The following is a 26,231-nucleotide window of genomic DNA, read 5'->3' on the forward strand; positions in this document are numbered from 1 at the left end:
GGGTCAGGGAGTACTTCTATGGGACTAGGGTAACTCACTTGTTTTCTGTGAGTACTTATATGGGACCAGGGTAACTCACTTGGGGCCAGGGTGTTCTTATTAAAGGGTTAGGGTAACTCACTTGGGGTCTGGGAGTACATATAAAGCGGCTAGTGTAACTCACTTTGAGTCTAAGAGTACATATAAAGGGGCTAGGGTAACTCACTTTGGGTCAGGGAGTACTTATAAAGGGGCTAGGGTAACTCACTTGGGGTCTGAGAGTAATTATAAAGGGGCTATGGTAACTCAATTGGGGTCAGGGAGTACTAATATGGGACTAGTGTAACTCACTTGCCGTCAGAGAGTACATATAAAGGGGCTAGGATAACTCACTTGGGGTCAGGGAGTTCATTTATGTGACTAAGGTAACACACTTGGGGTCAGGAAGTACATTTATGGGACTAAGGTAGCACATTTGGGGTCAGAGTGTACATGTAATGGGACTAGGGCAACACACTAGGGGTCAGGGAGTACTACTATGGAACTAGGGTAACTCACTTGGAGTCAGGGAGTACTTCTAAGTGACTAGGGTAACTCACATGGGGTCAGGGAGTACTTCTATGGGACTAGGGAAACTACTTGGGGTCTGGGAGTACTTATATGGGACTAGGGTAACTCTCTTGCGGTCAGAGAGTTCATATAAAGGGGCTAGGACACCACATTTGGGGTCAGGGAGTACTTATATGGGACTAGGGCAACACACTAGGGGTCAGGGAGTACTACTATGGAACTAGGGTAACTCACTTGGAGTCAGGGAGTACTTCTAAGTGACTAGGGTAACTCACTTGGGGTCAGGGAGTACTTCTATGGGACTAGGGAAACTACTTGGGGTCTGGGAGTACTTATATGGGACTAGGGTAACTCTCTTGCGGTCAGAGAGTTCATATAAAGGGGCTAGGACACCACATTTGGGGTCAGGGAGTACTTATATGGGACTAGGGCAACACACTTGGGGTCAGGGAGTACTTCTATGGAACTAGGGTAACTCACTTGGGGTCAGGGAGTACTTCTAAGTGACTAGGGTAACTCACTTGGTGTCTGGGAGTACTTATATTGGACCAGGGTAACTCACTTGTGGTCAGGGAGTACTTATAAAGGGGCTAAGGTAACTCACTTGGGGTCAGGGAGTACTTATTTGGGACTAGGGTACTCACTTAGGGACAGGGAGTTCTTATATGGGACTAGGGTAACTCACTTGCGGTCAGAGAGTACATATAAAGTTGATAGGATAAATCACTTGGGGTCAGGGTGTACTTATATTGGGGCTAGGGTAACTCACTTGCAGTCAGAGAGTACATATAAAGTTGATAGGATAACTCACTTGGGGTCAGGGAGTACATTTATGTGACTAAGGTAAGACACTTGGGGTCAGGGAGTACTTATAATGGGGCTAGGATAACACACATAGTGTCAGGGAGTACATATATGGGACTAGGGTAACTCACTTGCGGTCAGTGAGTACATATAAAGAGGCTAGGATAACTCACTTGGGGTCAGGGAGTACTTATTTGGGACTAGGTTACTCACTTAGGGACAGGGAGTTCTTATATGGGACTAGGGTAACTCACTTGCGGTCAAAGAGTACATATAAAGGGGATAGGATAACTCACTTGGGGTCAGGAAGTACATTTATGGGACTAAGGTAGCACATTTGGGGTCAGAGTGTACATGTAATGGGGCTAGGGTAACTCACTGTCGGTCAGAGAGTACATATAAAAGGGTTAGGATAACTTACTTGGGGTCAGGGAGTACTTATAAGGGGCTAGGATAACTCACTTGGGGTCAGGGAGTACTTCTATGGGACTAGGGTAACTCACTTGTTGTCTTTGAGTACTAATATGGGACCAGGGTAACTCACTTGGGGCCAGGGTGTTCTTATTAAGGGGTTAGGGTAACTCACTTGGGGACAGGAAGTACTTATAAGGGACTAGGGTAATTCACTTAGGGTCTGGGAGTACATATAAAGCGGGTAGTGTAACTCAATTTGAGTCTAGGAGTACATATAAAGGGGCTAGGATAAATCTATTGGGGTCAGGGAGTACTTATAATGGGGCTAGGGTAACTCACTTGGGGTCAGAGAGTACTTATAAGGGACTAGTGTAACTCACTTGGGGTCTGGGAGTACTTATAAACGGGCTATGGTAACTAAGATGGGGTCAGGGAGTACTTATAAAGGGGATATTGTAACTCACTTGGGGTCAGGGAATACTTATATCGGGGCTAGGGTAACTCACTTGGGTTCCGGGAGTACATATATAGGGGCTAGGATAACTCACTTGGGGTCAGGGAGTACTCATAAAGGGGCTATGGTAACTCACTTGGAGTAAGGGAGTACTACTATGGGACTAGTGTAACTCACTTGCCGTCAGAGAGTACATATAAAGGGGCTAGGATAAATCCCTTAGGGTCAGGGAGTACTTATGAAGGTGCTATGTTAACTAACTTGGGGTCAGGGAGTACTACTATGGGACTAGGGTAACTCACTTGCAGTTAGAGAGTACACATAAAGGGGTTAGGGTAACTCACTTGGGGTCAGGAAGTACTTATAAGGGACTAGGGTAACTCACTTGGGGTCTGGGAGTACATATAAAGCGGCTAGTGTAACTCACTTTGAGTCTAACAGTACATATAAAGGGGCTAGGGTAACTCACTTTGGGTCAGGGAGTACTTATAAAGGGGCTAGGGTAACTCACTTGGGGTCTGAGAGTACTTATAAAGGGGCTATGGTAACTCAATTGGGGTCAGGGAGTACTAATATGGGACTAGGGTAACACACTTGCGGTCAGAGAGTACATATAAAGGGGCTGGGATAACTCACTTGGGGTCAGGGAGTACTTATAAAGGGGCTATGTTAACTCACTTGGGGTCAGGGAGTACTTATAAAGGGGCTATGGTAACTCACTTGGGGTCAGGGAGTACATATATGGGACTAGGGTAACTCACTTGCGGTCTGAGAGTACATATAAAGGGGCTAGGATAACTCACTTGGGGTCAGGGACTACTTATAAAGGGGCTATGGTAACTCACTTGGGGTCAGGGAGTACTTATAAACGGGCTATGGTAACTCACTCGGGGTCAAGGAGTACTACTATGGGACTAGTGTAACTCACTTGCCGTCAGAGAGTACATATAAAGGGGCTAGGATAAATCCCTTGGGGTCAGGGAGTACTTATGATGGTGCTATGTTAACTAACTTGGGGTCAGGGAGTACTACTATGGGACTAGTGTAACTCACTTGGGGTCAGGGAGTACATATAAAGGGGCTAGGAAAACTCACTTGGGGTCAGGGAGTACTTATAAAGGTGATATGGTAACTCACTTGGGGTCAGGGGGTACTTCTATGGGAATAGGGTAACTCACTTGCTGTCAGAGAGTACATATATAGGGGCTAGTGTAACTCACTTTGGGACAAGGAGTACTTATATGGTACTAGGGTATCTCATTTGGTGTCTGTGAGTACTTATATGAGACCAGGGTAACTCACATGGGGCCAGGGTGTACTTATAAAGGGGCTATGGTAACTCAATTGGGGACAGGGAGTACTCATAAAGGGGCTATGGAAACTCACTTGGGGTCAGGGAGTACTACTATGGGACTAGTGTAACTCACTTGCCGTCAGAGGGTACATATAAAGGGGCTAGGATAAATCCCTTGGGGTCAGGGAGTACTTATAAGGGGCTAGGATAACTCACTTGGGGTCAGGGATTACTTCTATGGGACTAGGGTAACTCACTTGTTGTCTGTGAGTACTTATATGGGACCAGTGTAACTCACTTGGGGCCAGGGTGTTCTTATTAAAGGGTTAGGGTAACTCACTTAGGGTCAGGAAGTACTTATAAGGGACTAGGGTAACTCACTTGGGGTCTGGGAGTACATATAAAGCGGCTAGTGTAACTCACTTTGAGTCTAAGAGTACATATAAAGGGGCTAGGGTAACTCACTTTGGGTCAGGGAGTACTTATAAAGGGGCTAGTGTAACTCACTTGGGGTCTGAGAGTACTTATAAAGGGGCTATGGTAACTCAATTGGGGTCAGGGAGTACTAATATGGGACTAGTGTAACTCACTTGCCGTCAGAGAGTACATATAAGGGGATAGGATAACTCACTTGGGGTCAGGGAGTACTTATGAAGGTGCTATGTTAACTAACTTGGGATCAGGGAGTACTACTATGGGACTAGGGTAACTCACTTGGGGTCAGGGAGTACTACTATGGCACTAGTTTAACTCACTTGCCGTCAGAGAGTACATATAAAGGGGCTAGGATAAATCCCTTGGGGTCAGGGAGTACTTATGAAGGTGCTATGTTAACTAACTTGGGGTCAGGGAGTACTTCTATGGGACTAGGGTAACTCACTTGTTGTCTTTGAGTACTAATATGGGACCAGGGTAACTCACTTGGGGCCAGGGTGTTCTTATTAAGGGGTTAGGGTAACTCACTTGGGGACAGGAAGTACTTATAAGGGACTAGGGTAATTCACTTAGGGTCTGGGAGTACATATAAAGCGGGTAGTGTAACTCAATTTGAGTCTAGGAGTACATATAAAGGGGCTAGGATAAATCTATTGGGGTCAGGGAGTACTTATAATGGGGCTAGGGTAACTCACTTGGGGTCAGAGAGTACTTATAAGGGACTAGTGTAACTCACTTGGGGTCTGGGAGTACTTATAAACGGGCTATGGTAACTAAGATGGGGTCAGGGAGTACTTATAAAGGGGATATTGTAACTCACTTGGGGTCAGGGAATACTTATATCGGGGCTAGGGTAACTCACTTGGGTTCCGGGAGTACATATAAAGGGGCTAGGATAACTCACTTGGGGTCAGGGAGTACTCATAAAGGGGCTATGGTAACTCACTTGGAGTAAGGGAGTACTACTATGGGACTAGTGTAACTCACTTGCCGTCAGAGAGTACATATAAAGGGGCTAGGATAAATCCCTTAGGGTCAGGGAGTACTTATGAAGGTGCTATGTTAACTAACTTGGGGTCAGGGAGTACTACTATGGGACTAGGGTAACTCACTTGCAGTTAGAGAGTACACATAAAGGGGTTAGGGTAACTCACTTGGGGTCAGGAAGTACTTATAAGGGACTAGGGTAACTCACTTGGGGTCTGGGAGTACATATAAAGCGGCTAGTGTAACTCACTTTGAGTCTAACAGTACATATAAAGGGGCTAGGGTAACTCACTTTGGGTCAGGGAGTACTTATAAAGGGGCTAGGGTAACTCACTTGGGGTCTGAGAGTACTTATAAAGGGGCTATGGTAACTCAATTGGGGTCAGGGAGTACTAATATGGGACTAGGGTAACACACTTGCGGTCAGAGAGTACATATAAAGGGGCTGGGATAACTCACTTGGGGTCAGGGAGTACTTATAAAGGGGCTATGTTAACTCACTTGGGGTCAGGGAGTACTTATAAAGGGGCTATGGTAACTCACTTGGGGTCAGGGAGTACATATATGGGACTAGGGTAACTCACTTGCGGTCTGAGAGTACATATAAAGGGGCTAGGATAACTCACTTGGGGTCAGGGACTACTTATAAAGGGGCTATGGTAACTCACTTGGGGTCAGGGAGTACTTATAAACGGGCTATGGTAACTCACTCGGGGTCAAGGAGTACTACTATGGGACTAGTGTAACTCACTTGCCGTCAGAGAGTACATATAAAGGGGCTAGGATAAATCCCTTGGGGTCAGGGAGTACTTATGATGGTGCTATGTTAACTAACTTGGGGTCAGGGAGTACTACTATGGGACTAGTGTAACTCACTTGGGGTCAGGGAGTACATATAAAGGGGCTAGGAAAACTCACTTGGGGTCAGGGAGTACTTATAAAGGTGATATGGTAACTCACTTGGGGTCAGGGGGTACTTCTATGGGAATAGGGTAACTCACTTGCTGTCAGAGAGTACATATATAGGGGCTAGTGTAACTCACTTTGGGACAAGGAGTACTTATATGGTACTAGGGTATCTCATTTGGTGTCTGTGAGTACTTATATGAGACCAGGGTAACTCACATGGGGCCAGGGTGTACTTATAAAGGGGCTATGGTAACTCAATTGGGGACAGGGAGTACTCATAAAGGGGCTATGGAAACTCACTTGGGGTCAGGGAGTACTACTATGGGACTAGTGTAACTCACTTGCCGTCAGAGGGTACATATAAAGGGGCTAGGATAAATCCCTTGGGGTCAGGGAGTACTTATAAGGGGCTAGGATAACTCACTTGGGGTCAGGGATTACTTCTATGGGACTAGGGTAACTCACTTGTTGTCTGTGAGTACTTATATGGGACCAGTGTAACTCACTTGGGGCCAGGGTGTTCTTATTAAAGGGTTAGGGTAACTCACTTAGGGTCAGGAAGTACTTATAAGGGACTAGGGTAACTCACTTGGGGTCTGGGAGTACATATAAAGCGGCTAGTGTAACTCACTTTGAGTCTAAGAGTACATATAAAGGGGCTAGGGTAACTCACTTTGGGTCAGGGAGTACTTATAAAGGGGCTAGTGTAACTCACTTGGGGTCTGAGAGTACTTATAAAGGGGCTATGGTAACTCAATTGGGGTCAGGGAGTACTAATATGGGACTAGTGTAACTCACTTGCCGTCAGAGAGTACATATAAGGGGATAGGATAACTCACTTGGGGTCAGGGAGTACTTATGAAGGTGCTATGTTAACTAACTTGGGATCAGGGAGTACTACTATGGGACTAGGGTAACTCACTTGGGGTCAGGGAGTACTACTATGGCACTAGTTTAACTCACTTGCCGTCAGAGAGTACATATAAAGGGGCTAGGATAAATCCCTTGGGGTCAGGGAGTACTTATGAAGGTGCTATGTTAACTAACTTGGGGTCAGGGAGTACTACTATGGGACTAGGGTAACTCACTTGCGGTTAGAGAGTACATATAAAGGGGCTAGGGTAACTCACTTGCGGTCAGAGTGTACATATAATGGGGCTAGGGTAACTCAATGGCGTTCAGAGAGTACATATAAAAGGTCTAGGATAACTTACTTGGGGTCAGGGAGTACTTATAAGAGGCTAGGATAACTCACTTGGGGTCAGGGAGTACTTCTATGGGACAAGGGTAACTCACTTGGGGCCAGGGTGTTCTTATTAAAGGGTTAGGGTAACTCACTTGGGGTCAGGAAGTACTTATAAGGGACTAGGGTAACTCACTTGGGGTCTGGGAGTACATATAAAGCGGCTAGTGTAACTCACTTTGAGTCTAAAAGTACATATAAAGGGGCTAGGGTAACTCACTTTGGGTCAGGGAGTACTTATAAAGGGGCTAGGATAACTCACTTGGGGTCTGAGAGTACTTATAAAGGGGCTATGGTAACTCAATTGGGTTCAGGGAGTACTACTATGGGACTAGTGTAACTCACTTGCCGTCAGAGAGTACATATAAAGGGGATAGGATAACTCACTTGGGGTCAGGGAGTACTTATATGGTAATAGGGTAACTCACTTGCTGTCAGAGAGTACATATAAAGGGGCTAGAATAACTCACTTGGGGTCAGGGAGTACTTATATGGTACTAGGGTAACTCACTTGGGGTCAGGGAGTACTTATATGGTACTAGGGTAACTCACTTGCTGTCAGAGAGTACATATAAAGGGGCTAGGATAACTCACTTGGGGTCAGGGAGTACATATAAAGGGGCTAGGATAACTCACTTGGGGTCAGGGAGTACTTATAAAAGTGATATGGTAACTCACTTGGTGTCTGTGAGTACTTATATGAGACCAGGGTAACTCACTTGCCGTCAGAGAGTACATATAAAGGGGCTAGGATAACTCACTTGGGGTCAGGGAGTACTTATAAAGGGGCTATGGTAACTCACTTGGGGTCAGGGAGTACATATATGGGACTAGGGTAACTCACTTGCGGTCTGAGAGTACTTATATCGGGGCTAGGGTAACTCACTTGGGGTCAGGGAGTACTCATAAAGGGGCTATGGTAACTCACTTGGGGTCAGGGAGTACTACTATGGGACTAGTTTAACTCTCTTGCCGTCAGAGAGTACATATAAAGGGGCTAGGATAAATCCCTTGGGGTCAGGGAGTACTTATGATGGTGCTATGTTAACTAACTTGGGGTCAGGGAGTACTACTATGGGACTAGTGTAACTCACTTGGGGTCAGGGAGTACATATAAAGGGGCTAGGATAACTCACTTGGGGTCAGGGAGTACTTATAAAGGTGATATGGTAACTCACTTGGGGTCAGGGAGTACTACTATGGGACTAGGGTAACACACTTGCGGTCAGAGAGTACATATATAGGGGCTACTGTAACTCACTTTGGGACAAGGAGTACTTATATGGTACTAGGGTATCTCACTTGGTGTCTGTGAGTACTTATATGAGACCAGGGTAACTCACTTGGGGCCAGGGTGTACTTATAAAGGGGCTATGGTAACTCACTTGGGGACAGGGAGTACTCATAAAGGGGCTATGGTAACTCACTTGGGGTCAGGGAGTACTACTATGGGACTAGGGTAACTCACTTGCGGTTAGAGAGTACATATAAAGGGGCTAGGGTAACTCACTTGCAGTCAGAGTGTACATATAATGGGGCTAGGGTAACTCACTGGCGTTCAGAGAGTACATATAAAAGGGCTAGGATAACTTACTTGGGGTCAGGGAGTACTTATAAGAGGCTAGGATAACTCACTTGGGGTCAGGGAGTACTTCTATGGGACTAGGGTAACTCACTTGGGGCCAGGGTGTTCTTATTAAAGGGTTAGGGTAACTCACTTGGGGCCAGGGTGTTCTTATTAAAGGGTTAGGGTAACTCACTTAGGGTCAGGAAGTACTTATAAGGGACTAGGGTAACTCACTTGGGTTCTGGGAGTACCTATAAAGCGGCTAGTGTAACTCACTTTGAGTCTAAGAGTACATATAAAGGGGCTAGGGTAACTCACTTTGGGTCAGGGAGTACTTATGAAGGTGCTATGTTAACTAACTTGGGGTCAGGGAGTACTACTATGGGACTAGGGTAACTCACTTGCGGTTAGAGAGTACATATAAAGGGGCTAGGGTAACTCACTTGGGGTCAGGGAGTACTTCTATGGGACTAGGGTAACTCACTTGCGGTCAGGGAGTACTACTATGGGACTAGTGTAACTCACTTGCCGTCAGAGAGTACATATAAAGGGGCTAGGGTAACTCACTTGGGGTCAGGGAGTACTTCTATGGGACTAGGGTAACTCACTTGCGGTCAGGGAGTACTACTATGGGACTAGTGTAACTCACTTGCCGTCAGAGAGTACATATAAAGGGGCTAGGATAAATCACTTGGGGTCAGGGAGTACTCATAAAGGGGCTATGGTAACTCACTTGGGGTCAGGGAGTACTACTATGGGACTAGTTTAACTCACTTGCCGTCAGAGAGTACATATAAAGGGGATAGGATAACTCACTTGGGGTCAGGGAGTACATATATGGGACTAGGGTAACTCACTTGCTGTCAGAGAGTACATATAAAGGGGTTAGGATAACTCACTTGGGGTCAGGGAGTACATATAAAGGGGCTAGGATAACTCACTTGGGGTCAGGGAGTACTTATAAAGGTGATATGGTAACTCACTTGGGGTCAGGGGGTACTTCTATGGGAATAGGGTAACTCACTTGCTGTCAGAGAGTACATATAAAGTGGCTAGGATAACTCACTTGGGGTCAGGGAGTACTTATATAGGGGCTATAGTAACTCACTTGGGGTCAGGGAGTACTACTATGGGACTAGGGTAACACACTTGCGGTCAGAGAGTACATATATAGGGGCTAGTGTAACTCACATTGGGACAAGGAGTACTTATATGGTACTAGGGTATCTCACTTGGTGTCTGTGAGTACTTATATGAGACCAGGGTAACTCACTTGGGGCCAGGGTGTACTTATAAAGGGGCTATGGTAACTCACTTGGGGACAGGGAGTACTCATAAAGGGGCTATGGTAACTCACTTGGGGTCAGGGAGTACTACTATGGGACTAGTGTAACTCACTTGCCGTCAGAGGGTACATATAAAGGGGCTAGGATAAATCCCTTGGGGTCAGGGAGTACTTATGAAGGTGCTATGTCAACTAACTTGGGGTCAGGGAGTACTACTATGGGACTAGGGTAACTCACTTGCGGTTAGAGAGTACATATAAAGGGGCTAGGGTAACTCACTTGGGGTCAGGGAGTACTTCTATGGGACTAGGGTAACTCACTTGCGGTCAGGGAGTACTACTATGGGACTAGTGTAACTCACTTGCCGTCAGAGAGTACATATAAAGGGGCTAGAGTAACTCACTTGGGGTCAGGGAGTACTTCTATGGGACTAGGGTAACTCACTGGCGGTCAGGGAGTACTACTATGGGACTAGTGTAACTCACTTGCCGTCAGAGAGTACATATAAAGGGGCTAGGATAACTCACTTGGGGTCAGGGAGTACTCATAAAAGGGATATGGTAACTCACTTGGGGTCAGGGAGTACTACTATGGGACTAGTGTAACTCACTTGCCGTCAGAGGGTACATATAAAGGGGCTAGGATAAATCCCTTGGGGTCAGGGAGTACTTATGAAGGTGCTATGTTAACTAACTTGGGGTCAGGGAGTACTACTATGGGACTAGGGTAACTCACTTGCGGTTAGAGAGTACATATAAAGGGGCTAGGGTAACTCACTTGGGGTCAGGGAGTACTTCTATGGGACTAGGGTAACTCACTTGCGGTCAGGGAGTACTACTATGGGACTAGTGTAACTCACTTGCCGTCAGAGAGTACATATAAAGGGGCTAGGGTAACTCACTTGGGGTCAGGGAGTACTTCTATGGGACTAGGGTAACTCACTTGCGGTCAGGGAGTACTACTATGGGACTAGTGTAACTCACTTGCCGTCAGAGAGTACATATAAAGGGGCTAGGGTAACTCACTTGGGGTCAGGGAGTACTACTATGGGACTAGTTTAACTCACTTGCCGTCAGAGAGTACATAAAAAGGGCTAGGATAAATCCCTTGGGGTCAGGGAGTACTTATGGAGGTGCTATGTTAACTAACTTGGGGTCAGGGAGTACTACTATGGGACTAGGGTAACTCACTTGCGGTTAGAGAGTACATATAAAGGGGCTAGGGTAACTCACTTGCGGTCAGAGTGTACATATAATGGGGCTAGGGTAACTCATTGGCGGGCAGAGAGTACATATAAAAGGGCTAGGATAACTTACTTGGGGTCAGGGAGTACTTATAAGGGGCTAGGATAACTCACTTGGGGTCAGGGAGTACTTCTATGGGACTAGGGTAACTCACTTGTTGTCTGTGAGTACTTATATGGGACCAGGGTAACTCACTTGGGGCCAGGGTGTTCTTATTAAAGGGTTAGGGTAACTCACTTGGGGTCAGGAAGTACTTATAAGGGACTAGGGTAACTCACTTGGGGTCTGGGAGTACATATAAAGCGGCTAGTGTAACTCACTTTGAGTCTAAGAGTACATATAAAGGGGCTAGGGTAACTCACTTTGGGTCAGGGAGTACTTATAAAGGGGCTAGGGTAACTCACTTGGGGTCTGAGAGTACTAATAAAGGGGCTATGGTAACTCAATTGGGGTCAGGGAGTACTAATATGGGACCAGTGTAACTCACTTGGGGTCAGGGAGTACTTATAAAGGGGCTATGGTAACTCACTTGGGGTCAGGGAGTACATATATGGGACTAGGGTAACTCACTTGCGGTCTGAGAGTACATATAAAGGGGCTAGGATAACTCACTTGGGGTCAGGGACTACTTATAAAGGGGCTATGGTAACTCACTTGGGGTCAGGGAGTACTTATAAACGGGCTATGGTAACTCACTCGGGGTCAGGGAGTACTACTATGGGACTAGGGTAACACACTTGCGGTCAGAGAGTACATATATAGGGGCTAGTGTAACTCACTTTGGGACAAGGAGTACTTATATGAGACCAAGGTAACTCACTTGGGGCCAAGTTGTACTTATAAAGGGGCTATGGTAACTCACTTGGGGACTGGGAGTACTTATATGAGACTAGGGTAACACACTTGCGGTCAGAAAGTACTTATAAAGGGGTTAGAATAACTCACTTGCGCTCAGAGAGTACATATAAAGGGCCTAGGATAACTTACTTGGGGTCAGGGAGTACTTATAAAGGGGCTAGGATAACTCTATTGGGGTCAGGGGGTACTTATAAAGGGGCTAGGGTAACTCACTTGGGGTCAGAGATTACTTATACGGGACTAGTGTAACTCACTTGGGGTCTGGCAGTACTTATAAACGGGCTATGGTAACTAAGTTGGGGTCAGGGAGTACTTATAAAGGGGCTATTGTAACTCACTTGGGGTCAGGGAATACTTATATCGGGGCTAGGGTAACTCACTTGGGTTCCGGGAGTACATATATAGGGGCTAGGATAACTCACTTGGGGTCAGGGAGTACTTATAAGGGACAAGGGTAACCCACTAAGGGTCAGGGAGTACTTATAAAGGGGCTAGGGTAACTCACTTTGAGTCAGGGAGTACATATAAAGGGGCTAGGATAACTCACTAGGGGTCAGGGAGTACTTATAACGGTGATATGGTAACTCACTTGGGTCAGGGAGTACTTCTTTGGACCTAGGGTAACTCACTTGCGGTCAGGGAGTACTAATAAAGGGCTAGGATAACTCACTTGGGGTCAGTGAGTACTTATATCGGGGCTAGGGTAACTCACTTGGGGTCATGGAGTACTCATAAAGGGGCTATGTTAACTCACTTGGGGTCAGGGAGTACTACTATGGGACTAGTTTAACTCACTTGCCGTCAGAGAGTACATATAAGGGGGCTAGGATAAATCCCTTGGGGTCAGGGAGTACTTATGAAGGTGCTCTGTTAACTAACTTGGGGTCAGGGAGTACTACTATGGGACTAGGGTAACTCACTTGCGGTTAGAGAGTACATATAAAGGGGCTAGGATAACTCACTTGGTGGCAGGGAGTACGTATAAAGGTGATATGGTAACTCACTTGGGGTCAGGGAGTACTTATAAAGGGGCTATGGTAACTCACTTGGGGTCAAGGGGTACTTATATTGGACTAGGCTAACTCACTTGGGGTCAGGGAGTACTACTATGGGACTAGGGTAACTCACTTGCGGTCAGAGAGTACATATAAAGGGGTTAGGATAACTCACTTGGGGTCAGGGAGTACTTATAAGAGACTAGGGTAACCCACTTAGGGTCAGGGAGTACTTATAAAGGGGCTAGGGTAACTCACTTTGAGTCAGGGAGTACATATAAAGGGGCTAGGATAACTCACTAGGGGTCAGGGAGTACTTCTTTGGGACTAGGTTAACTCACTTGCGGTCAGGGAGTACTAATAAAGGGCTAGGATAACTCACTTGGGGTCAGTGAGTACTTATATCGGGGCTAGGGTAACTCACTTGGGGTCAGGGAGTACTCATAAAGGGGCTATGGTAACTCACTTGGGGTCAGGGAGTACTACTATGGGACTAGTTTAACTCACTTGCCGTCAGAGAGTACATATAAAGGGGCTAGGATAAATCCCTTGGGGTCAGGGAGTACTTATGAAGGTGCTATGTTAACTAACTTGGAGTCAGGGAGTACTACTATGGGACTAGGGTAACTCACTTGCGGTTAGAGAGTACATATAAAGGGGCAAGGGTAACTCACTTGCGGTCAGAGTGTACATATAATGGGGCTAGGGTAACTCACTGGCGGTCAGAGAGTACATATAAAAGGGCTAGGATAACTTGCTTGGGGTCAGGGAGTACTTATAAGGGGCTAAGATAACTCACTTGGGCTCAGGGAGTACTTCTATGGGACTAGGGTAACTCACTTGGGGCCAGGGTGTTCTTATTAAAGGGTTAGGGTAACTCACTTGGGGTCAGGAAGTACTTATAAGGGACTAGGGTAACTCACTTGGGGTCTGGGAGTACTTATAAAGGGGCTATGGTAACTCAATTGGGGTCAGGGAGTACTAATATGGGACTAGGGTAACACACTTGCGGTCAGAGAGTACATATAAAGGGGCTGGGATAACTCACTTGGGGTCAGGGAGTACTTATAAAGGGGCTATGGTAACTCACTCGGGGTCAGGGAGTACTACTATGGGACTAGTGTAACTCACTTGCCGTCAGAGAGTACATATAAAGGGGATAGGATAACTCACTTGGGGTCAGGGAGTACTTATATGGTACTAGGGTAACTCACTTGCTGTCAGAGAGTATATATAAAGGGGCTAGGATAACTCACTTGGGGTCTGAGAGTACTTATAAAGGGGCTATGGTAACTCAATTGGGGTCAGGGAGTACTAATATGGGACTAGGGTAACACACTTGCGGTCAGAGAGTACATATAAAGGGGCTGGGATAACTCACTTGGGGTCAGGGAGTACTTATAAAGGGGCTATGTTAACTCACTTGGGGTCAGGGAGTACTTATAAAGGGGCTATGGTAACTCACTTGGGGTCAGGGAGTACATATATGGGACTAGGGTAACTCACTTGCGGTCTGAGAGTACATATAAAGGGGCTAGGATAACTCACTTGGGGTCAGGGACTACTTATAAAGGGGCTATGGTAACTCACTTGGGGTCAGGGAGTACTTATAAACGGGCTATGGTAACTCACTCGGGGTCAGGGAGTACTACTATGGGACTAGTGTAACTCACTTGCCGTCAGAGAGTACATATAAAGGGGATAGGATAACTCACTTGGGGTCAGGGAGTACTTATATGGTACTAGGGTAACTCACTTGCTGTCAGAGAGTACATATAAAGGGGCTAGGATAACTCACTTGGGGTCAGGGAGTACATATAAAGGGGCTAGGATAACTCACATGGGGTCAGGGAGTACTTATAAAGGTGATATGGTAACTCCCTTGGGGTCAGGGGGTACTTCTATGGGAATAGGGTAACTCATTGCTGTCAGAGAGTACATATAAAGGGGCTACGGTAACTCACTTGGGGTCAGGGAGTACTTATATAGGGGCTATGGTAACTCACTTGGGGTCAGGGAGTACTACTATGGGACTAGGGTAACACACTTGCGGTCAGAGAGTACATATATAGGGGCTAGTGTAACTCACTTTGGGACAAGGAGTACTTATATGGTACTAGGGTATCTCACTTGGTGTCTGTGAGTACTTATATGAGACCAGGTTAACTCACTTAGGGCCAGGGTGTACTTATAAAGGGGCTATGGTAACTCACTTGGGGACAGGGAGTACTCATAAAGGGGCTATGGTAACTCACTTGGGGTCAGGGAGTACTACTATGGGACTAGTGTAACTCACTTGCCGTCAGAGGGTACATATAAAAGGGCTAGGATAAATCCCTTGGGGTCAGGGAGTACTTATGAAGGTGCTATGTTAACTAACTTGGGGTCAGGGAGTACTACTATGGGACTAGGGTAACTCACTTGCGGTTAGAGAGTACATATAAAGGGGCTAGGGTAACTCACTTGGGGTCAGGGAGTACTTCTATGGGACTAGGGTAACTCACTTGCGGTCAGGGAGTACTACTATGGGACTAGTGTAACTCACTTGCCGTCAGAGAGTACATATAAAGGGGCTGGGATAACTCACTTGGGGTCAGGGAGTACTCATAAAGGGGCTATGGTAACTCACTTGGGGTCAGGGAGTACTACTATGGGACTAGTGTAACTCACTTGCCGTCAGAGAGTACATATAAATGGGCTAGGATAACTCACTTGGGGTCAGGGAGTACTCATAAAGGGGCTAGGGTAACTCACTTGGGGTCAGGGAGTACTACTATGGGACTAGTTTAACTCACTTGCCGTCAGAGAGTACATATAAAGGGGCTAGGATAAATCCCTTGGGGTCAGGGAGTACTTATGAAGGTGCTATGTTAACTAACTTGGGGTCAGGGAGTACTTATAAAGGGGCTAGGGTAACTCACTTGGGGTCTCAGAGTACTTATAAAGGGGCTATGGTAACTCAATTGGGGTCAGGGAGTACTAATATGGGACTAGGGTAACTCACTTGGGGTCAGGGAGTACTTATAAAGGGGCTATGGTAACTCATTTGGGGTCAGGGAGTACATATATGGGACTAGGGTAACTCACTTGCGGTCTGAGAGTACATATAAAGGGGCTAGGATAACTCACTTGGGGTCAGGGACTACTTATAAAGGGGCTATGGTAACTCACTTGGGGTCAGGGAGTACTTATAAACGGGCTATGGTAACTCACTCTGGGTCAGGGAGTACTACTATGGGACTAGTGTAACTCACTTGCCGTCAGAGAGTACATATAAAGGGGATAGGATAACTCACTTGGGGTCAGGGAGTACTTATATGGTACTAGGGTAACTCACTTGCTGTCAGAGAGTACATATAAAGGGGCTAGGATAACTCACTTGGGGTCAGGGAGTACTTATAAAGGTGATATGGTAACTCACTTGGGGTCAGGGGGTACTTCTATGGGAATAGGGTAACTCACTTGCTGTCAGAGAGTACATATAAAGGGGCTAGGATAACTCACTTGGGGTCAGGGAGTACTTATATAGGGGCTATGGTAACTCACTTGGGGTCAGGGAGTACTACTATGGGACTAGGGTAACTCACTTGCTGTCAGAGAGTACATATAAAGGGGCTAGGATAACTCACTTGGGGTCAGGGAGTACTTATATAGGGGCTATGGTAACTCACTTGGGGTCAGGGAGTACTACTATGGGACTAGGGTAACACACTTGCGGTCAGAGAGTACATATATAGGGGCTAGGATAACTCACTTGGGGTCAGGGAGTACTTATAAAGGTGATATGGTAACTCACTTGGGGTCAGGGGGTACTTCTATGGGAATAGGGTAACTCACTTGCTGTCAGAGAGTACATATAAAGGGGCTAGGATAACTCACTTGGGGTCAGGGAGTACTTATAAAGGTGATATGGTAACTCACTTGGGGTCAGGGGGTACTTCTATGGGAATAGGGTAACTCACTTGCTGTCAGAGAGTACATATAAAGGGGCTAGGATAACTCACTTGGGGTCAGGGAGTACTTATATAGGGGCTATGGTAACTCACTTGGGGTCAGGGAGTACTACTATGGGACTAGGGTAACACACTTGCGGTCAGAGAGTACATATATAGGGGCTAGTGTAACTCACTTTGGGACAAGGAGTACTTATATGGTAATAGGGTATCTCACTTGGTGTCTGTGAGTACTTATATGAGACCAGGGTAACTCACTTGGGGCCAGGGTGTACTTATAAAGGGGCTATGGTAACTCACTTGGGGACAGGGAGTACTTATATGAGACTAGGGTAACACACTTGCGGTCAGAAAGTACTTATAAAGGGGTTAGAATAACTCACTTGCGCTCAGAGAGTACATATAAAGGGCCTAGGATAACTTACTTGGGGTCAGGGAGTACTTATAAAGGGGCTAGGATAACTCACTTGGGGTCAGTGAGTACATATATCGGGGCTAGGGTAACTCACTTGGGGTCAGGGAGTACTTCTATAGGACTAGGATAACTCACTTGGGGTCAGTGAGTACTTATATCGGGGCTAGTGTAACTCACTTGGGGTCTGGCAGTACTTATAAACGGGCTATGGTAACTAAGTTGGGGTCAGGGAATACTTATATCGGGGCTAGGGTAACTCACTTGGGTTCCGGGAGTACATATATAGGGGCTAGGATAACTCACTTGGGGTCAGGGAGTACTTATAAGGGACTAGGGTAACCCACTAAGGGTCAGGGAGTACTTATAAAGGGGTTAGGGTAACTCACTTTGAGTCAGGGAGTACATATAAAGGGGCTAGGATAACTCACTAGGGGTCAGGGAGTACTTATAACGGTGATATGGTAACTCACTTGGGGTCAGGGAGTACTTCTTTGGACCTAGGGTAACTCACTTGCGGTCAGGGAGTACTAATAAAGGGCTAGGATAACTCACTTGGGGTCAGTGAGTACATATATCGGGGCTAGGGTAACTCACTTGGGGTCAGGGAGTACTTCTATAGGACTAGGATAACTCACTTGGGGTCAGTGAGTACTTATATCGGGGCTAGGGTAATTCACTTTGGGTCAGGGAGTACTTCTATGGGACTAGGGTAACTCACTTGCGGTCAGAGAGTACATATAAAGGGGCTAGGATAACTCACTTGGGGTCAGGGAGAACTTATAAAGGTGATATGGTAACTCACTTGGGGTAAGGGAGTACTTATTTGGGACTAGGGAACTCACTTAGGGACAGGGAGTACTTATAAGGGACTAGGGTAACTCACTGGGGGTCAGGGAGTACTTATAAAGGGGCTAGGGTAACCCACTTTGGGTCAAGGAGTGCTTATATTAGACTGGGCTAACTCACTTGGTGTCTGGGAGTACTTATATGGGACCAGGGTAACTCACTTGGGGCCAGGGTGTACTTATAAAGGGGCTAGGGTAACTCACTTGTGGTCAGGGAGTATTTATAAAGGGACTATGGTAACTCACTTGGGGTCAAGGAGTACTTATATTGGACTAGGCTATCTCACTTGGTGTCTGGGAGTACTTATATGGGACCAGGGTAACTCACTTGGGGCCAGGGTGTACTGATAAAGGGGCTAGGGTAACTCACTTGGGGTCAGGGAGTAGTTACAAGGGACTAGGGTAACTCACTTGGGGTCAGATAGTACATATAAAGGGGCTAGGGTAACTCACTTGCGGTCAGAGAGTACATATAAAGGGGCTAGGGTAACTCACTTGCGGTCAGAGAGTACATATAAAGGGGCTAGGATAACTCACTTGGTGGCAGGGAGTACGTATAAAGGTGATATGGTAACTCACTTGGGGTCAGGGAGTACTTATAAAGGGGCTATGTTAACTCACTTGGGGTCAGGGAGTACTTATAAAGGGGCTATGGTAACTCACCTGGGGTCAGGGAGTACTACTTTGGGACTAGGGTAACTCACTTGCGGTCAGAGAGTACATATAAAGGGGTTAAGATAACTCACTTGGGGTCAGGGAGTACTTATAAAGGTGATATGGTGGTAGTGGGTCAAATGTCCTACTTTTCAGTGGGGATAAAATGGCGGCAAGATGGGCTAATTTGCACAGAAAGTATGAAAGTCTATGTTCATTATACAAATGTGGTTGAAAATGTGTGATATTGTGATCACGTGGTTTCTCGGTACATTCAATGCCAAAAACACAAGAGAGAAGTGTCAAACTGTCAAATAGAGGAGAATATATAACATATTTTGAAAAACATAAAGGTTTAAATATTCATTCTGAAGATAATTGTGATTGAAAAATAAGTGATAAGAGGATAATATATTCAGATAAGTAATTTGGTTTCGTAAGATTAAATTAAGTATATTTAAAATGAAGAATTGAAACTCTGTGGTATTTCTAACTAGTTACAGATAAGAAGGAAAACGAACTAGGAAATAAGAAGGAGCAACATTTTATATTTTATTTGAATAAATAAGAGGAAGAGAATATGAAGTACTGAATAGAAGACAAATATCCATTTGAAAGGTGCAGTCATTTAGTCGTTAACCTTACGTTTAACAAAAGGAGTATTTACTTTTTCTAAGATACAAAGAAACGTTATGGCGTAAATATATTGTATTGTAATAAACATTTGATTATTTGGCCTGAATATGACAAAACAAAAGGAAAATCAGATTTCAGGGTAAAGCAAAATTAACACAGGCTTTACAAAAGAGATGTAAAATGTCGAATAATACTCCATCCAGCAAGATTATTGCCTAAGAGATCTTGTACAGCTGCTAGTTCATTATCATTAATCTAAGACAATGCAGTAATTCATCTAAATGCTTCAAAAACTTCTTCTGAATATGCAAACATATAGGTTGGTCATCTCACACATCTTTCAAGACTAAATTTAGCCTTTACAGTAATTTGAACTTGAGAATAAACTGTAGGAGAATCGTAATGAATATCATTGTGCAAACAGTTAAAAAAAAACAGGTATTTAAACATTACTTATATATTATTGCTAAAGTAAATTATGTATGTCAAATTAATCGATGAATTATGTTCTTTCAGATTGAAATAAAAATTAATTAATATAGTAGAAAAAGATGCTAAACTGTAAGAAAAAGAAAGATATTCTACTAATTAACCTTCAATAAAAATGGTATTGCATGATCAGGAAGAAAATATTACGAAGGAAGAAGTTAATATGGAAAAGTATGAAAAAATAAGACCATGGAATGTTGATGCAATCGATCAAGGTTCTTTCCTCATATGTAAATTGCAATCAATATCAAACAGTTAAGCAAAAAGGATGACTTAAATTTTTCAGACGAAGAGAAATAATTAAATATAATATAGTTTATATAAAGGAAATTTTGAAGAAGGTGAGAGAGATTGGATTTTTAAGATATCAATATGAGAGGATGTTTCTATAAGTAAAGATTAAAAACAATCAACTAACAATTTAGGAGTCGAAATTACATTCAGTTTGCAAATGCATTCGTAGGACATCTTATTTTTTATTAAGTTTTTTGAATGTTTAAATAACCGAATAACTCAATTATAATATTGACTGACTGCTTCTTTTAAATATAATCTTCATCTAATTACAATGAGAAAAATCCTCTTGTATATATAGATACCTTAAGAAAATCTGATGACATTAAAACGTTTTCTTGCAGAATCCAATTAGTTTCTGAAAGTACGGCAAGTTATTGAATTATTTACTGCAATCATTTGGAGTTTCATGAAATAATGAATGTAACGAGTGGTTTGAATTTGGCAATGAATGCTCCTTTTTATTTTACATTCTTATTATTTTGTTTCAGGAACATTATATTATGGAACATTCAGTAATGATATATGCTGAATGTAGTATATATTCGAAGATATCAAGATATATATATCAAAGTACAAAGCCAACAAACTATTGACATAATTCCAAAGGATTAATTCATTTTATTACTGTTAGAGAATATGGAAAATAATTCCCTTAGTTTCTAAAGAAGGATAAATTATTCTTGATTACATTGCAGAACAACTTGATTAATTACTCCAATACACTAAATATGGCAAATATTAAACAAATTAATTTTTAATTAAAAATGAAGAAGTAAATAAGAAAGCTCGGTGTCTTAATGACATCGTCTAGGTGATATAAATATCGTATCATTCAAAGGAAGTAAATGCATCGCCTAAGATTATTCAGTTCAGCTGTTAATAACTTATCGCATCATCAAGCTTGCTGGCTCCAAATTAAAAGCTCTTCTTTTAAATTATATTTGCCTGTAATTAATTATACATTTAGAGCGCAAAGCTTTTGCTTAGAGTGCATAATATAATGGTACTTGCCAGAATTTATCAGCAACGTTTAAATTAATACTGATAGGAACGAATTAATTTGTATTGTTTTCTAATTGATATCATGTGATGCTCGCCTTCTTTAATAGATACAAATTCTGCTATGCGTAATGTTAAGGTTTTATCTGTATAAAATGGAAGATGCATTAATTATTTGTTGCAAATACAGGATGTAAAAAATCTCTGGAATCGAGGGAATGGCGGTGGAATTTAATAAAAATATTATCGATTATTTACCCCTATTTATTAAGATTCGTTTTATTTTCTTCAGGAGGTTTTCATTTTTATAAACGGAAGTATATAAAAATTCGTCGACTTTATGCCTCTTTATGTTTCCATTGAATCCTTCTAGTTCCTCCAAAGTTTTCCATCCTCTTCGAAGCCACTTGTCGAAATTACGGTCGCTCCTCTTTTTGTTACTGTTTTTTATGTTTAGATGGTTTCTCATTTGGCTTAATTCCGTGACATTTGTCATTATTAAATCTTTTAATTTTACTGCAAATGTTAAATAAAATGTATTGAAAAACAATTCATTTGATAATATTGTTCGACAGATAAAAAATACATTGAGTTAGAAGGAGGCATAAACACTTACATAAAAATTTGTAGAACGTAGGCCTATGTTTCATTAGATCATTCAATGATCTGTGGTAGCGCTCCTGATTATTGTTCGTTTTGATGTCCATTTGATAAACGCTAAGCGTATGTACGCCTATCTTTTTCAGCCAAAAATTGTTAATGTATACGAAAAGCTTTCGAAATTGTGGAATCGCTAGTAATTCCTTATTGGCATTTAAATTTTCTTTAATTATTGCATATCCTATTTCAATTGAAGATGCAGGCAAAAGAGGCAAATTTTGCATCTTCCGTAAGAGGAAAATTCCTTTGATGCGAATTTCAATTTTTTGAATTTCCAAAGCTCTAAATAATCTTAATTTGTTAGCATATTTTCTAACGTCCTGATATAAGAAACATTTAATTTAAATTTGAATTGTGTGTATGTACGTGTATCATTTAGTATACTATTAAAACTTACATGAACATAGTGGAAGAAACAGCTCTTTAATTTGCAGTTTGAATAAACCACTTTAATGGCATTCCGTAACCCCAACTCAAAGTCTGTCATAAAACTATTAACGTTAAAATCTTTTAAGACAGATTCTTTAAGAAATTTAAAAACTTCTATGTAATGTTGCTCTGTTTTTCTACTCATTAGGACCCATAGGCACGGTAGAAACTGTTGAAAATTCAGAATGCTATATTATTAAAACACAAGTATTAATTATAATATATCTAAAGATTTTAAAAGAGGTGGCCGCCTAACACGTCTAAAGCATAAAAACATATATTGATTTAAAACAAAATTTAAGTCGTTAATTGGAAGAGATATACCAGTAATTTTTATTTACGATCTTTTGAAAACTCATTTCTGTTTTTGTTTACACACCTTATCATCGACTCTGCCCATAATAGTTAACAATTGGTATACATCTGTCAATTTTGGCCTAGAATAATATGTTGCGTCGACGCTGAAGTCCACAGTTTTATTCATCTTTTGTAAGAAGTTTTTGTCATACAGAAACACTTGAAATTCTGCGTTAATTTCTTGTACATGTACCGAAATTATGTGCTTGTCATCATTAATCATAAATTGCATTGCATCTTGCCAAACTTCATTATTGACAATGAGCCTTATGTCTTTCAAGGTTTTAGAATTGTACGGCATTGATTGTATCCTACTTCGTTTTAAAGTACTTCTTATACTTTTTAGAGTGACAATTGCACACGCTTCAATATTCCTACAGACAAATAAGAAGAAGGGAAAAAAATCATTTTTACGCATAGGTACATTAAATCCCCCATACACTTACTCTTTCATTTTATAATTATAAGCTTCTTTCAGGGAAATCGGCGTCTTTTTTACAAAATCCACTAATTCCTCCCTAAACTTTGCTGTTTTTACATATTTACTTTCTTTCGCGTGATTGTGGACTCTTACAGCAGAAAGTTTATTGTTCATTATTTTAGCACTTCCAGAGCAATCTCTTCTTTTACATTTCAGATACCTGCATAAAGGAATTACTCAACTCCTGCAATATTTATGATTTATTTTATCACAAAAATATATTTACTTACGTTATTTCATTTCCTGCTTTATCTATCTTTTTGACATTTTTATAATAGCAAAATCCGTCCTCATACACAATTTTCAAAGTTTTTTTCAAATTACTCATTTTGATAATGAATAAAATACAAATTTATACTTTTCCCTTTTACACGATGAGGCAATGAACCTTCAATTTCTTTTTCGTTTGGCAATTTGTTATCTCATAGCCTACTTATTACATTGTGTTTTGTTTTATTCGAGAAAAGAAAAAAATAAGTAGGCTATGAGATAACAAATTGCCAAACGAAAAAGAAATTGAAGGTTCATTGCCTCATCGTGTAAAAGGGAAAAGTATAAATTTGTATTTTATTCATTATCAAAATGAGTAATTTGAAAAAAACTTTGAAAATTGTGTATGAGGACGGATTTTGCTATTATAAAAATGTCAAAAAGATAGATAAAGCAGGAAATGAAATAACGTAAGTAAATATATTTTTGTGATAAAATAAATCATAAATATTGCAGGAGTTGAGTAATTCCTTTATGCAGGTATCTGAAATGTAAAAGAAGAGATTGCTCTGGAAGTGCTAAAATAATGAACAATAAACTTTCTGCTGTAAGAGTCCACAATCACGCGAAAGAAAGTAAATATGTAAAAACAGCAAAGTTTAGGGAGGAATTAGTGGATTTTGTAAAAAAGACGCCGATTTCCCTGAAAGAAGCTTATAATTATAAAATGAAAGAGTAAGTGTATGGGGGATTTAATGTACCTATGCGTAAAAATGATTTTTTTCCCTTCTTCTTATTTGTCTGTAGGAATATTGAAGCGTGTGCAATTGTCACTCTAAAAAGTATAAGAAGTACTTTAAAACGAAGTAGGATACAATCAATGCCGTACAATCCTAAAACCTTGAAAGACATAAGGCTCATTGTCAATAATGAAGTTTGGCAAGATGCAATGCAATTTATGATTAATGATGACAAGCACATAATTTCGGTACATGTACAAGAAATTAACGCAGAATTTCAAGTGTTTCTGTATGACAAAAACTTCTTACAAAAGATGAATAAAACTGTGGACTTCAGCGTCGACGCAACATATTATTCTAGGCCAAAATTGACAGATGTATACCAATTGTTAACTATTATGGGCAGAGTCGATGATAAGGTGTGTAAACAAAAACAGAAATGAGTTTTCAAAAGATCGTAAATAAAAATTACTGGTATATCTCTTCCAATTAACGACTTAAATTTTGTTTTAAATCAATATATGTTTTTATGCTTTAGACGTGTTAGGCGGCCACCTCTTTTAAAATCTTTAGATATATTATAATTAATACTTGTGTTTTAATAATATAGCATTCTGAATTTTCAACAGTTTCTACCGTGCCTATGGGTCCTAATGAGTAGAAAAACAGAGCAACATTACATAGAAGTTTTTAAATTTCTTAAAGAATCTGTCTTAAAAGATTTTAACGTTAATAGTTTTATGACAGACTTTGAGTTGGGGTTACGGAATGCCATTAAAGTGGTTTATTCAAACTGCAAATTAAAGAGCTGTTTCTTCCACTATGTTCATGTAAGTTTTAATAGTATACTAAATGATACACGTACATACACACAATTCAAATTTAAATTAAATGTTTCTTATATCAGGACGTTAGAAAATATGCTAACAAATTAAGATTATTTAGAGCCTTGGAAATTCAAAAAATTGAAATTCGCATCAAAGGAATTTTCCTCTTACGGAAGATGCAAAATTTGCCTCTTTTGCCTGCATCTTCAATTGAAATAGGATATGCAATAATTAAAGAAAATTTAAATGCCAATAAGGAATTACTAGCGATTCCACAATTTCGAAAGCTTTTCGTATACATTAACAATTTTTGGCTGAAAAAGATAGGCGTACATACGCTTAGCGTTTATCAAATGGACATCAAAACGAACAATAATCAGGAGCGCTACCACAGATCATTGAATGATCTAATGAAACATAGGCCTACGTTCTACAAATTTTTATGTAAGTGTTTATGCCTCCTTCTAACTCAATGTATTTTTTATCTGTCGAACAATATTATCAAATGAATTGTTTTTCAATACATTTTATTTAACATTTGCAGTAAAATTAAAAGATTTAATAATGACAAATGTCACGGAATTAAGCCAAATGAGAAACCATCTAAACATAAAAAACAGTAACAAAAAGAGGAGCGACCGTAATTTCGACAAGTGGCTTCGAAGAGGATGGAAAACTTTGGAGGAACTAGAAGGATTCAATGGAAACATAAAGAGGCATAAAGTCGACGAATTTTTATATACTTCCGTTTATAAAAATGAAAACCTCCTGAAGAAAATAAAACGAATCTTAATAAATAGGGGTAAATAATCGATAATATTTTTATTAAATTCCACCGCCATTCCCTCGATTCCAGAGATTTTTTACATCCTGTATTTGCAACAAATAATTAATGCATCTTCCATTTTATACAGATAAAACCTTAACATTACGCATAGCAGAATTTGTATCTATTAAAGAAGGCGAGCATCACATGATATCAATTAGAAAACAATACAAATTAATTCGTTCCTATCAGTATTAATTTAAACGTTGCTGATAAATTCTGGCAAGTACCATTATATTATGCACTCTAAGCAAAAGCTTTGCGCTCTAAATGTATAATTAATTACAGGCAAATATAATTTAAAAGAAGAGCTTTTAATTTGGAGCCAGCAAGCTTGATGATGCGATAAGTTATTAACAGCTGAACTGAATAAT

At 41.7% G+C, this 26,231-nt stretch overlaps 2 protein-coding genes and 1 long non-coding RNA gene across 3 annotated transcripts; 2 read left to right on the top strand and 1 right to left on the bottom strand.

Moving 5' to 3' along the window:
* Positions 1-19,841: 19,841 nt before the first annotated feature.
* LOC136784101 (uncharacterized) lies at positions 19,842-21,526 on the top strand. Its single transcript, XR_010824370.1, has 3 exons — positions 19,842-19,980; positions 20,059-20,372; positions 20,670-21,526. It is a non-coding gene; the product is annotated as an uncharacterized lncRNA (long non-coding RNA).
* A 51-nt stretch (positions 21,527-21,577) lies between these two features.
* LOC136784100 (uncharacterized) lies at positions 21,578-23,582 on the bottom strand. The gene is made up of 6 exons (XM_066744604.1): positions 23,485-23,582; positions 23,220-23,414; positions 22,796-23,147; positions 22,385-22,585; positions 21,944-22,307; positions 21,578-21,843 (listed from the first exon to the last, which is right to left on the bottom strand). Exons 1-6 carry the CDS (start codon positions 23,580-23,582, stop codon positions 21,578-21,580), a joined length of 1,476 nt encoding a protein of 491 aa, XP_066600701.1.
* Positions 23,583-23,836: 254 nt separating this feature from the next.
* Positions 23,837-25,841, top strand: LOC136784102 (uncharacterized). The gene is made up of 6 exons (XM_066744605.1): positions 23,837-23,934; positions 24,005-24,199; positions 24,272-24,623; positions 24,834-25,034; positions 25,112-25,475; positions 25,576-25,841. The coding sequence occupies exons 1-6, from the start codon at positions 23,837-23,839 to the stop codon at positions 25,839-25,841; spliced, it is 1,476 nt and encodes a 491-aa protein (XP_066600702.1).
* The last annotated feature ends 390 nt before the right edge of the window (positions 25,842-26,231 follow it).

This window comes from Prorops nasuta, unplaced genomic scaffold, assembly GCF_024137725.1.
Source record: "Prorops nasuta isolate Cenicafe-Biocafe unplaced genomic scaffold, Cenicafe_Pnas_1.2 PNAS00047, whole genome shotgun sequence".
Taxonomy (NCBI): Eukaryota; Metazoa; Arthropoda; class Insecta; order Hymenoptera; family Bethylidae; genus Prorops; species Prorops nasuta.

Bases quoted from the DNA above. Each gene is read 5' to 3' on its own strand.
- LOC136784100 (XM_066744604.1), bottom strand. From the start codon at position 23,582: ATGAGTAATTTGAAAAAAACTTTGAAAATTGTGTATGAGGACGGATTT. The intron at 23,148-23,219 runs GTAAGTGTATGG...ATTTGTCTGTAG, and splicing joins TATAATTATAAAATGAAAGA to GAATATTGAAGCGTGTGCAA. The intron at 22,308-22,384 runs GTAAGTTTTAAT...TTCTTATATCAG, and splicing joins GTTTCTTCCACTATGTTCAT to GACGTTAGAAAATATGCTAA.
- LOC136784102 (XM_066744605.1), top strand. From the start codon at position 23,837: ATGAGTAATTTGAAAAAAACTTTGAAAATTGTGTATGAGGACGGATTT. The intron at 24,200-24,271 runs GTAAGTGTATGG...ATTTGTCTGTAG, and splicing joins TATAATTATAAAATGAAAGA to GAATATTGAAGCGTGTGCAA. The intron at 24,624-24,833 runs GTGTGTAAACAA...AATTTTCAACAG, and splicing joins TGGGCAGAGTCGATGATAAG to TTTCTACCGTGCCTATGGGT.